General features: G+C 45.4%; 1 protein-coding gene across 2 annotated transcripts in view; it reads right to left on the bottom strand.

Moving 5' to 3' along the window:
* Positions 1 to 6,278: 6,278 nt before the first annotated feature.
* LOC135527673 (NF-kappa-B essential modulator-like) overlaps positions 6,279 to 12,653 on the bottom strand; it is a 40,834-nt gene continuing 34,459 nt past the window's right edge. For both annotated transcript variants that reach the window (XM_064956158.1, XM_064956159.1), the window contains exon 14: positions 6,279 to 7,859. In XM_064956158.1, coding sequence (XP_064812230.1) covers positions 7,687 to 7,859 — 173 coding nt within the window. In that variant the 3' untranslated portion in view covers positions 6,279 to 7,686. The remainder of the gene's footprint in view (positions 7,860 to 12,653) is intronic.

The raw sequence follows: 12,653 nt of genomic DNA, 5'->3' as shown, positions 1-12,653 counted from the left end.
CCAGTACCTCCTGTATATAGCCTCCACATTGACTCTGTACCGTTACCCCCTGTATATAGCCTCCACATTGACTCTGTACCGGTACCTCCTGTATATAGCCTCCACATTGACTCTGTACCGGTACCCCCTGTACAGTGCCTTGCGAAAGTATTCGGCCCCCTTGAACTTTGCGACCTTTTGCCACATTTCAGGCTTCAAACATAAAGATATAAAACTGTATTTTTTTGTGAAGAATCAACAATAAGTAAGTGGGACACAATCATGAAGTGGAACGACATTTATTGGATATTTCAAACTTTTTTAACAAATCAAAAACTGAAAAATTGGGCGTGCAAAATTATTCAGCCGCTTTACTTTCAGTGCAGCAAACTCTCTCCAGAAGTTCAGTGAGGATATCTGAATGATCCAATGTTGACCTAAATGACTAATGATGATAAATACAATCCACCTGTGTGTAATCAAGTCTCCGTATAAATGCACCTGCACTGTGATCGTCTCAGAGGTCCGTTAAAAGCGCAGAGAGCATCATGAAGAACAAGAAAGACACCAGGCAGGTCCGAGATACTGTTGTGAAGAAGTTTAAAGCCGGATTTGGATACAAAAAGATTTCCCAAGCTTTAAACATCCCAAGGAGCACTGTGCTCCTGTAAACTTTTAGCTCATACAAGGAGAAGACTGATCAGAGATGCAGCCAAGAGGCCCATGATCACTCTGGATGAGCTGCAGAGATCTACAGCTGAGGTGGGAGACTCTGTCCATAGGACAACAATCAGTTGTATATTGCACAAATCTGGCCTTTATGGAAGTGGCAAGAAGAAAGCCATTTCTTAAAGATATCCATAAAAAGTGTTGTTTAAAGTTTGCCACAAGCCACCTGGGAGACACACCAAACATGTGGAAGAAGGTGCTCTGGTCAGATGAAACCAAAATTGAACTTTTTGGCAACAATGCAAAACGTAATGTTTGGTGTAAAAGCAACACAGCTCATCACCCTGAACACACCATCCCCACTGTCAAACATGGTGGTGGCAGCATCATGGTTTGGGCCAGCTTTTCTTCAGCAGGGACAGGGAAGATGGTTAAAATTGATAGGAAGATGGATGGAGCCAAATACAGGACCATTCTGGAAGAATGGAGTCTGGAGTCTGCAAAAGACCTGAGACTGGGACGGAGATTTGTCTTCCAACAAGACAATGATCCAAAACATAAAGCAAAATCTACAATGGAATGGTTCAAAAATAAACATATCCAGGTGTTAGAATGGCCAAGTCAAAGACCAGACCTGAATCTAATCGAGAATCTGTGGAAAGAACTGAAAACTGCTGTTCACAAATGTTCTCCATCCAACCTCACTGAGCTCGAGCTGTTTTGCAAGGAGGAATGGGAAAAAATTTCAGTCTCTCGATGTGCAAAACTGATAGAGACATACCCCAAGCGACTTACAGCTGTAATCGCAGCAAAAGGTGGCGCTACAAAGTATTAACTTAAGGGGGCTGAATAATTTTGCACGCCCAATTTTTTCAGTTTTTGATTTGTTAAAAAAGTTTGAAATATCCAATAAATGTCGTTCCACTTCATGATTGTGTCCCACTTGTTGTTGATTCTTGACAAAAAAATACAGTTTTATATCTTTATGTTTTGAAGCCTGAAATGTGGCAAAAGGTCGCAAAGTTCAAGGGGGCCGAATACTTTCGCAAGGCACTGTAGATGTCTGATTTCTTAGATCAAACTGAGCCTTATGCAAAGCAGTTATGTATGTCAAGGGACTATGTTACAATATGTGCTTTGTTACCATAAATAAATCTTACAGTAAATATGGACATTGAATTGACATGTGTTACGGCAATAAAAGACACCAGTTGGAGGTCGTGGTGCAGTTTGATGGAGGAGCACTGGTGGAGCTTCGAGGGCAGAAAAGGATATCAGGGAAGCTGCTGATCTTCTCCATGTTAATGTACAGTAGATGGGAGAATGGTCAAGTTTCACCATCTACTTTGTTTTGCTTACGCTGAGACTGTTGTCCTATCACCATTATGTCAGGTCCCACAGCTCCTTCAGGTACACCATGGTGGTGTCGGGTCCATTCTGGGGATACACATTCTTATTATAATGTAAAAAAAATCCTAATTTATTACTACCCAGAGCCCTGAGTCTGCTAACCAGTTTGTGGGATGGAGTTGAAAGCAGAGCTATGAAGGAAAATGCACTCTGACGCATGTAGAAATGTATAATTGACATTTATTGGGACAATAGGCAAACTGGAGTTGTACAACATGTAGCACAATGTATTGTTCCAGTTTTTTAAAATCTATATTGACTGGACTGCAGTGGAGACGGTAAGAAGCTTCGATATCATGGGGACCTAACGTCTAATGTCCTTTCCTGGTACACTGCAGTCAAATGCCAGTCAGCGGCTCTCCTATGGTGGCTGAAGGCGTTTTGCCTGACGTCAATTAACATGAACAAGAGTGTCAGATTGAAGTGTCTGAATAAATGTAAACAGAACCACAAGAGCAGATTATATTGTCATATATACTGACAGTTGAAACATTTCTAATTGTAGTCACTTTCAATTGATTCATTGACTCCAATGTGTCATTAACACAACTGATAAACATTGCTTGACTGTAAACCGGGATGTTTTAATAACATTGGATATTTGATTGGGTTTAATGTTGCATAACCTTGTTGTGTTGCCATGCCAACCAGGTGAGAATCACCAGATTTGTTTTTTTTCACCTTTATTTAACCAGGTGAGCTAGTTGAGAACAAGTTCTCATTTACAACTGCGACCTGGCCAAGATAAAGCAAAGCAGTTCGCTACAAACAACAACACAGAGTTAGACATGGAGTAAATAATAAACAAGCCAATAACACAGTAAACAATCAATGACATAGTAGAAAAAATAAAATCTATATACAGTGTGTGCAAAAGGCATGAGGAGGTAGGCAATAAATAGGCCATAGGAGCAAATAATTACAAGTTAGCAGATTAACACTGGAGTGATAGATGAGCAGATGATGATGTGCAAGTAGAGATACTAAATAAATAAAATCCCCCTCATGGGGATGAGGTAGGTAGATTGGGTGGGCTATGTACAGCTGCAGCGATCGGTTCGCTGCTCAGATAGCTGATGTTTAAAATTGGTGAGGGAAATAAGTCTCCAACTTTGGCGATTTTTTGCAATTCGTTCCAGTCACAGGCAGCAGAGAACTGGAAGGAAAGGCGGCCAAATGAGGTGTTGGCTTTGGGGATGATCAGTGAGATATACCTGCTGGAGCGCTTGCTACGGGTGGGTGTTGTTATCGTGACCAGTGAGCTGAGATAAGGCGGAGCTTTACCAAGCATGGACTTGTAGATGACCTGGAGCCAGTGGGTCTGGCGACGAATATGTAGCGAGGGCCAGCCTACTAGACCATACAGGTCACAGTGGTGGGTGGTATAAGGTGATTTGGTAACAAAACGGATGGCACTGTGATAGATTGCATCCAGTTTGCTGAGTAGAGTATTGGAAGCTATTTTGTAGATGACATCGCCAAAGTCAAGGATCAGTAGGATAGTCAGTTTTACTAGGGTAAGTAATGGCGGCGTGAGTGAAGGAGGCTTTGTTGCGAAATAGAAAGCTGACTCTAGATTTGATTTTGGATTGGAGATGTTTAATATGAGTCTGGAAGGAGAGTTTACAGTCTAGCCAGACACCTAGGTATTTGTAGGTCGGAACCGTCCAGGGTGGTGATGCTAGTCGGACGTGCGGGTGCAGGCAGCGAACGGTTGAAAAACATGCATTTGGTTTTACTAGCATTTAAGTTGGAGGCCACGGAAGGAGTGTTGTACGGCATTGAAGCTCATCTGGAGGTTAGTTAACACTGTGTCCAAAGAAGGGCCAGATGTATACAGAATGGTGCTGCTTCAGCCTCCCCCTTTGCCCACTCCAAGCTCCTCTTCATGGTTCCCTTCTGCAAGACACAACGTGGGAAAATAAAGCGGAAGGATTGGGAACCCTATTCCTTTGAAGCAGTATATGCCTGAAGCTATTTTAACATAATAAGCTTCGATGGAATATATTCAAACGTGAACGTGCACATTAAAGTCGACTCTGTTTCGAAAGCTGATATCTAACGCAAAGGTTGTCACTTGCCAAGTTTGCTTTATGAGCTTTTCTGTGTCTTCATGCTAATCGCGAGCTAACGCGGCTAACGCTAGCATTTAAATGAAAGCCAGTCAGGCTGAAGAAGTTGCCTACCTCAAGTTGTTTTGCTTAAATACAAGGCTTTGGGCTAAAAACGTAACTCAAAAAACCATGTCCTGCTTCAGTGCCCGCCAATAAGTCACATTTAGGTAGCTTGTCTTCCTTAAGTCAATGATAAAGCAAAATAAAGACAATAGTCCACAAAGGAAGAACTACCAGGATGTTGAGCATCTCTGTTGTCTAATCTATGTACGCCAGACCCTGCATGCAAGCAACAATCTTGCTAGTATGTAAGTTAACTTACCTCGATAGTGTTGCCGTGGCTGTTATAGTTTACATGTTTTTCAGTAGGGCTTTTAATAAAACACAAGACTCTGCCGTTCACTGCGTCTAGCAGTATGATCGGGCAAAGTTTGAGGCTCACTATGTGATATAATATGCCTGGGGGTCGGAGGCTATCAAAGTCAGCTGGATTTAGCTAGTAAAATATCTGACTTAGCTTATGCTAAGCACTGCTGAACCTGCTGATAGATTAATGTTAGCTACATTTTATAGCCAAGTGGCGAGAAACGGATCCTTCTACTGTGAACTAGCTGCTAAACTTTACGATTCAGTAACAACACATTTCAAAGACTAAACTGTTCCCTTGTAAAGGTTCAAACTCTGCTTGCAGTGGAAAAGGAAGTACCCTCAAACTGTGAAAGCTGGTTGAAAGGAGGGAAATTGGCTAGTAAAATTAACATATTAAAGAACGAGTTAAGTTAGCGTGTGTAGGTGAATATTTATCAGCTGTAGGCGTTAACTTGACTTGTGTAGGACCCCTTGCAGCCGTTTATTTAGCACGTTGAACCGCCTGCAAGCACATTTGACACGTCGGCGTTAATTTAGCGCGTGCACCTGTTTACTTTACACACGTAGCATTAAAAAGATCGCCTTTTGACCACGTGCTTTACGACCCAAACGGCGTTCCATACGCTCTTCACCTGCATGTCGCACCAGACTTGTGTTCAATGCATGTACATAGCTTACCCGCTGATCTATCCATTTGGTGAAGTAATTTCATGTCAATCTAAATTTAAAACAAAAGAAACGATTTCAGAGGTTCAGAAAGGAACGATATAAACCGGTACTTTTTTTGGTTAAATGGTCTTTGTAAATGTTTATTATATGTTTTTCTCGTTTCGAAGCAACGACAGATAGTTTCAAAGTAACATGACGACGTGATCGATGACGTCCGAAGCTTATTTTGATCACATGAACATTTTATTGTGATGCAAATGATGCCAGTGTTTTCATTGATGCCAAGTTGTTTTCAAACACCGAACCTCCTCTGGACACCTAATTTATGAACTTAAATGTATTTTGTTTATAGCACCTGAGCTGAAGCTCAGCAGGTAGGATCTGGATTTGGGATCAGAACGCAAGATCGATTCCTGGCAATGGTTGATAAAATATTTGAAACGCCGTTTTCTCATCATTGTTCAAATATCTAGTTGTATTTAGTTGAGCCTATGATCATTTGTCTTCAGCATCCTAAATAATAGCACGGATGCAAAGTAAAAAAAAAAAAAAAGTGAATCTGGAGCCAAAAAAGGGTAATCAGGATGTGGGATGCGAACCACCCAGTCTAACTACGTTTAGGTTACCGACGCTCACAACTTCCCATTGTGCCACAACATTCTGATGGATGCAATGAGTCTATATGAACAAACATGATAGTATTTAATTCTGAGGAGCAAATGTCACTGTGTTCAAACCTCAAGAGTAATGAAGCGTTTTTGGGTTGGTGAAACCTCCAGAGGTTTAGAAAGCTTTTCCATCACTGACGTCAGGAGCATCCTCTCACATTGTTTAACCACCTCACTTTTTCTTATCCATTTTATTTGTATATTTTGGATTAAACCACATACTAAATACAGCAAAACAATGTTCTATCTTTCTGTGGAAATGAGGGTTTGACCTCCCATATGTGAGTCAGAGTGGTCTCATCCCAGTGCCCCATCATGCACTCAGCTCAGGTAAAGCAGGGAACTGGAAAACTATTTGGGAGCCAAAACATATTCATTAAAACCTTCCGAAGCTTTGTGATATGTCAATATTTATATATTTATTACGTCTCTAATACAACAATTTAAAACACTGTACTCAAAAGACCTAGAATTACAGACAATACTCACACAAATGGCCATGGTGAATTATCATGCTCTTACATACTGACAGACACCACAGGGCGGTATTCAATTTGTTGCAAAACGTTTCCTAACTTGAAGCAAACAGAACAAAACGGGGCGGGACCTACCTGAATTTGTCCAATAGAAACTTGTTTTGCTCTGTTTGCTTCAGTTTGGTTCTTAAACGGTTTCCGTAATGAATAAACCCTGGTACACAGGGTCAGAAGACTCATTAACACTTTCAGCCTGAGAGGGATAGCAGGAAGGAGGGAGAGATATGGAGAGAAAGAAAGAGAGATATGGAGAGAGAAAGAGAATGATTGATATGGAGAGAGAGAGATTGATATGGAGAGAAAGAGATTGATATGGAGAGAAAGAGAGCTATGGAGAGAGAGAGATTGATATGGAGAGAGAGAAAGAGAGATTGATATGGAGAGAGAGAGAATGATTGATATGGAGAGAGAGAGTGGCAGGTAGTCTAGTGGTTAGAGCGTTGGACTTGTAGCTGAAAGGTTGCTAGTTCAAATCCCCGAGCTGACAACGTAACAATCTGTTGTTCTGCCCCTGAACAAGGCAGTTCATACACTGTTCCCCTGAACAAGTCAGTTAATCCACTATTTTTAGGTCAGTTAATCCACTGTTCCCCTGAACAAGGCAGTTAACCCACTGTTCCCCTGAACAAGGCAGTTAATCCACTGTTTTTAGGTCAGTTAACCCACTGTTCCCCTGAACAAGTCAGTTAATCCACTGTTTTTAGGTCAGTTAAACCACTGTTCCCCTGAACAAGGCAGTAAACCCACTGTTCCTAGGTCAGTTAAACCACTGTTCCCCTGAACAAGGCAGTTAACCCACTGTTCCCCTGAACAAGTCAGTTAATCCACTGTTTTAGGTCAGTTAACCCACTGTTCCCCTGAACAAGGCAGTTAATCCACTGTTCCCCTGAACAAGGCAGTTAACCCACTGTTCCTAGGCCTTCATTGTAAATAAGAATTTGTTCTTAACTGACTTGCCTAGTTAAATAAATAAAATATGTAAAGATTGATATGGAGAGAGAAAAAGAGGGTTATGGGGGGGAGGACTGTAAATGGTGGGAAGGAAAGAGGTCTATGACAATGATGTCATCATGCTGATGAGCTACTGTTGTTTCAGCCCCCCAATCTGTCTAAGTGTGTGTGTTACTGGATACAGTCCATGACATGTATCTGCAGTGTGTCCATGTCGGGGGCCTGGTACTGGCACTTTGGACAGCGGTAGTCAGGAAGTTCTTCAGCCCCGCCTCCAGAGACACCCCCTGCCACTCGTGTGTGTGTGTGTGTGTGTGTGTGTTACTGGATACAGTCCATGACATGTATCTGCAGTGTGTCCATGTCGGGGGCCTGGTACTGGCACTTTGGACAGCGGTAGTCAGGAAGCTCTTCAGCCCCGCCTCCAGCCACTCCCCCAGCCACTCCCTCTGCAGACAATCCCACGCTGCGGGAGGAGGAGTTAAAGGCACTCCCTGCAGATGAGAGAGACAGAAATTACTACATTTACTCCAAATTGTATCTTTTTAAAGGAAAACGTACTCAAATGAGCAACATAGCCTGAGGGACACTGGATAATAACATCTGCATAGTACGCAATAACTTATTATGTTTAGTCTTTTATATTGACTGATACCGTTTTATGTATTTCTCTTTAGTTGTATTATTTACTATGAGAGAGCGAGAGAGCTAGCTGGCTCTAAACAGAGAGTACACAGTGACAGAATACCTGACCACTGTGACCCAAAGCTTTGACTATGTACAGACTCAGTGAGCATAGCCTTGCTATTGAGAAAGGCCGCCGTAGGCAGACCTGGCTCTCAAAAGACACATATTTCCCTCAGATACCACAGTGTGCCATCACAGAGAGATCAGGTGAAATACCACAGTGTGCCATCACAGAGAGATCAGGTGAAATACCACAGTGTGCCATCACAGAGAGATCAGGTGAAATACCACAGTGTGCCATCACAGGGAGATCAGGTGACATACCACAGTGTGCCATCACAGAGAGATCAGGTGACATACCACAGTGTGCCATCACAGAGAGATCAGGTGACACACCACAGTGTGCCATCACAGGGAGATCAGGTGACATACCACAGTGTGACATCACAGCTGCAAGATTTGTGATCTGTTGCCACAAGAAAAGGGCAACCAGTGAAGAACAAACACCATTGTAAATTCAACCCATATTTATGTTCATTTTCCTTTTGTACTTTAACTATTTGCACATCATTACAACACTGTATATATACATCATATGACATTTGTAATGTCTTTATTATTTTGGAACTTCTGTGAGTGTAATGTTTACAGTTAATTTTTGTTTATTTATCTACTTCACTTGCTTTGGCAATGTTAACATATGTTTCCCATGCCCATAAAGCCTTTTGAAGTGAATTGAGAAGAGAATATCCTAGGTCTGAGGTCATCTGCCTTTGGAGAGAGTAGAGGGGGGAGGAGGGAGAGAGTAGAGGGGGGAGGAGGGAGAGCAGACAGAGAGGAGGGAGAGAGTTGGGAGGGGGAGGAGGGAGAGAGTAGGGAGGGGGAGGGAGGGAGAGAGTAGGGGGGAAGGAGGGAGAGCAGACAGAGAGGAGGGAGAGAGTTGGGAGGGGGGAGGAGGGAGAGAGTAGGGAGGGGGAGGAGGGAGAGAGTAGGGGGGAAGGAGGGAGAGCAGACAGAGAGGAGGGAGAGAGTTGGGAGGGGGGAGGAGGGAGAGAGTAGGGAGGGGGAGGAGGGAGAGAGTAGGGGGGAAGGAGGGAGAGCAGACAGAGAGGAGGGAGAGAGTTGGGAGGGGGGAGGAGGGAGAGAGTAGGGAGGGGGGAGGAGGGAGAGAGTAGGGGGGAGAGTAGGGGGGGGAGGAGGGAGAGAGTAGGGAGGGGGAGGAGGGAGAGAGTTGGGAGGGGGAGGAGGGAGAGAGTTGGGAGGGGGAGGAGGGAGAGAGTTGGGAGGGGGAGGAGGGAGAGAGTAGGGAGGGGGAGGAGGGAGAGAGTAGGGAGGGGGGGAGGAGGGAGAGAATAGGGAGGGGGAGGAGGGAGAGAGTTGGGAGGGGGGGAGGAGGGAGAGAGTTGGGAGGGGGAGGAGGGAGAGAGTAGAGGGGGAAGGAGGGAGAGTAGAGGGGGAGGAGGGAGAGAGTTGGGAGGGGAGAAGGGAGAGAGTTGGGAGGGGGAGGAGGGAGAGAGTAGAGGGGGAGGAGGGAGAGAGTAGAGGGGGAGGAGGGAGAGAGTTGGGAGGGGGAGGAGGGAGAGAGTTGGGAGGGGGAGGAGGGAGAGAGTTGGGAGGGGGAGGAGGGAGAGAGTTGGGAGGGGGAGGAGGGAGAGAGTAGAGGGGGGAGGAGGGAGAGAGTAGAGGGGGAGGAGGGAGAGAGTAGAGGGGGAGGAGGGAGAGAGTTGGGAGGGGGAGGAGGGAGAGAGTTGGGAGGGGAGGAGGGAGAGAGTTGGGAGGGGGAGGAGGGAGAGAGTAGAGGGGGAGGAGGGAGAGAGTAGAGGGGGAGGAGGGAGAGAGTTGGGAGGGGGGAGGAGGGAGAGAGTTGGGAGGGGGAGGAGGGAGAGAGTTGGGAGGGGGAGGAGGGAGAGAGTAGAGGGGGAGGAGGGAGAGAGTAGAGGGGGAGGAGGGAGAGAGTTGGGAGGGGGAGAAGGGAGAGAGTTGGGAGGGGGAGGAGGGAGAGAGTAGAGGGGGGAGGAGGGAGAGAGTAGAGGGGGAGGAGGGAGAGAGTTGGGAGGGGGAGGAGGGAGAGAGTTGGGAGGGGGAGGAGGGAGAGAGTTGGGAGGGGGAGGAGGGAGAGTTCTCCTCCTGGAATATCCAAGGCCTGAGGTCATCTGCCTTTGGCCTAAAGAGCAGGAACCTGGACTTCATCAAAGAAATCGGAAATACAGATATGGTCATCCTACAAGAAACATGGTATAAAGGAGATGGACTGGTTGCCCTCTAGGTTTCAGAGAGCTGGTAGACCCATCTACAAAACGACCAGATGTGAAACAGGGAAGAGACTCAGGGGATATGCTAATTTGGCATAGAACAGACCTGACCCCACTATTAAATTTGTCAAAACAGGAACATTTTACGTTTGGGTAGAAATTCAAAAGGAAATGATCTGAACAGAGAAAAATGTTTTCCTGTGTGCTACCTACAGTGGGGAGAACAAGTATTTGATACACTGCCAATTTTGCAGGTTTTCCTACTTACAAAGCATGTAGAGGTCTAATTTTTTATCATAGGTACACTTCAAGTGTGAGAGACGGAATCTAAAACAAAAATCCAGAAAACCACATTGTATGATTGTTAAGTAATTAATTTGCATTTTATTGCATGACAAGTATTTGATACATCAGAAAAGCAGAACTTAATATTTGGTACAGAAATCTTTGTTTGCAATTACAGAGATCATACGTTTCCTGTAGTTCTTGACCAGGTTTGCACACACTGCAGCAGGGATTTTGGCCCACTGCTCCATACAGACCTTCTCCAGATCCTTCAGGTTTCGGGGCTGTCGCTTGTCAATACAGACCTCGACATGCTTTGTAAGTAGGAAAACCTGCAAAATTGGCAGTGTATCAAATACTTGTTCTCCCCATTGTAGGTAGCACACAGGAGGACATTTTTCTCTGTTCAGATCATTTCCTTTAGAATTTCTACCCAAACGTAAAATGTTCCTGAGAGGGTGTGGTGATGTAGTGTCCACTACTAAAGAACCATTATGGAATCTGAAACACACCGATCCTGAAAGCATGATGAAAGCACACCGATCCTGAAAGCATGATGAAAGCATGATGATGTACTAACTTTGTGCTAAAAGAAAAGAACGAGGTTGTAACTGTGTGTCATTGTAGCAAAATATTTATAAACTAAAAATTTGATCAAACGTTTCGCTCCTTTTTGTTCTGCTATCTATAGAATGGGCCATCATTGGTTTGGAGCCAATAGGCCATCATTGTTTTGGAGCCATTAGGCATATTCCCACCCTCAAGAAGCTTTCAGTTTTGATTGGGTCATTTTGCCTAAAAACCTTTAGTTCAATCGATAGAAGAATTAGACAACAACTCTGCATCTCTGCCCAGCCTGGACAGAGTGGCATGAAGGGTGTTTATCATCCCCAGTGGCTCTGTAGGTGAAGAGACGATTTTCTCCGCTGCTGGCCGTCTCTCCATGAGTCTGAAGACACTGGCCGTCTCTCCATGTTCCATCACATGAGCCTGAAGACACTGGCCGTCTCTCCATGAGCCATCACATGAGTCTGAAGACACTGGCCGTCTCTCCATGAGTCTGAAGACACTGGCCGTCTCTCCATGAGTCTGAAGACACTGGCCGTCTCTCCATGAGCCATCACATGAGCCTGAAGACACTGGCCGTCTCTCCATGAGCCTGAAGACACTGGCCGTCTCTCCAGGTACCATCACATGAGTCTGAAGACACTGGCCGTCTCTCCACGTACCATCACATGAGTCTGAAGACACTGGCCGTCTCTCCAGGTACCATCACATGAGTCTGAAGACACTGGCCGTCTCTCCAGGTACCATCACATGAGTCTGAAGACACTGGCCGTCTCTCCAGGTACCATCATATGAGCCTGAAGACACTGGCCGTCTCTCCAGGTACCATCACATGAGTCTGAAGACACTGGCAGTCTCTCCATGAGCCATCACATGAGCCTGAAGACACTGGCCGTCTCTCCATGTTCCATCACATGAGCCTGAAGACACTGGCCGTCTCTCCATGAGCCATCACATGAGTCTGAAGACACTGGCCGTCTCTCCAGGTACCATCACATGAGCCTGAAGACACTGGCCGTCTCTCCAGGAACCATCACATGAGTCTGAAGACACTGGCCGTCTCTCCAGGTACCATCACATGAGTCTGAAGACACTGGCCGTCTCTCCAGGTACCATCACATGAGCCTGAAGACACTGGCCGTCTCTCCAGTTACCATCACATGAGCCTGAAGACACTGGCCGTCTCTCCATGTTCCATCACATGAGTCTGAAGACACTGGCCGTCTCTCCAGTTACCATCACATGAGCCTGAAGACACTGGCCGTCTCTCCAGGAACCATCACATGAGCCTGAAGACACTGGCCGTCTCTCCATGAGCCTGAAGACATTGGCCGTCTCTCCATGAGCCATCACATGAGCCTGAAGACACTGGCCGTCTCTCCATGAGCCTGAAGACACTGGCCGTCTCTCCAGGTTCCATCACATGAGCCTGAAGACACTGGCCGTCTCTCCAGGTTCCATCACATGAGCCTGAAGACACTGGCAGTCTCTCCATGA

Source organism: Oncorhynchus masou, chromosome 33 (assembly GCF_036934945.1).
Source record: "Oncorhynchus masou masou isolate Uvic2021 chromosome 33, UVic_Omas_1.1, whole genome shotgun sequence".
In the NCBI taxonomy this organism is placed as follows: Eukaryota; Metazoa; Chordata; class Actinopteri; order Salmoniformes; family Salmonidae; genus Oncorhynchus; species Oncorhynchus masou.
This window is presented reverse-complemented; position numbering and strand designations above follow the sequence as displayed.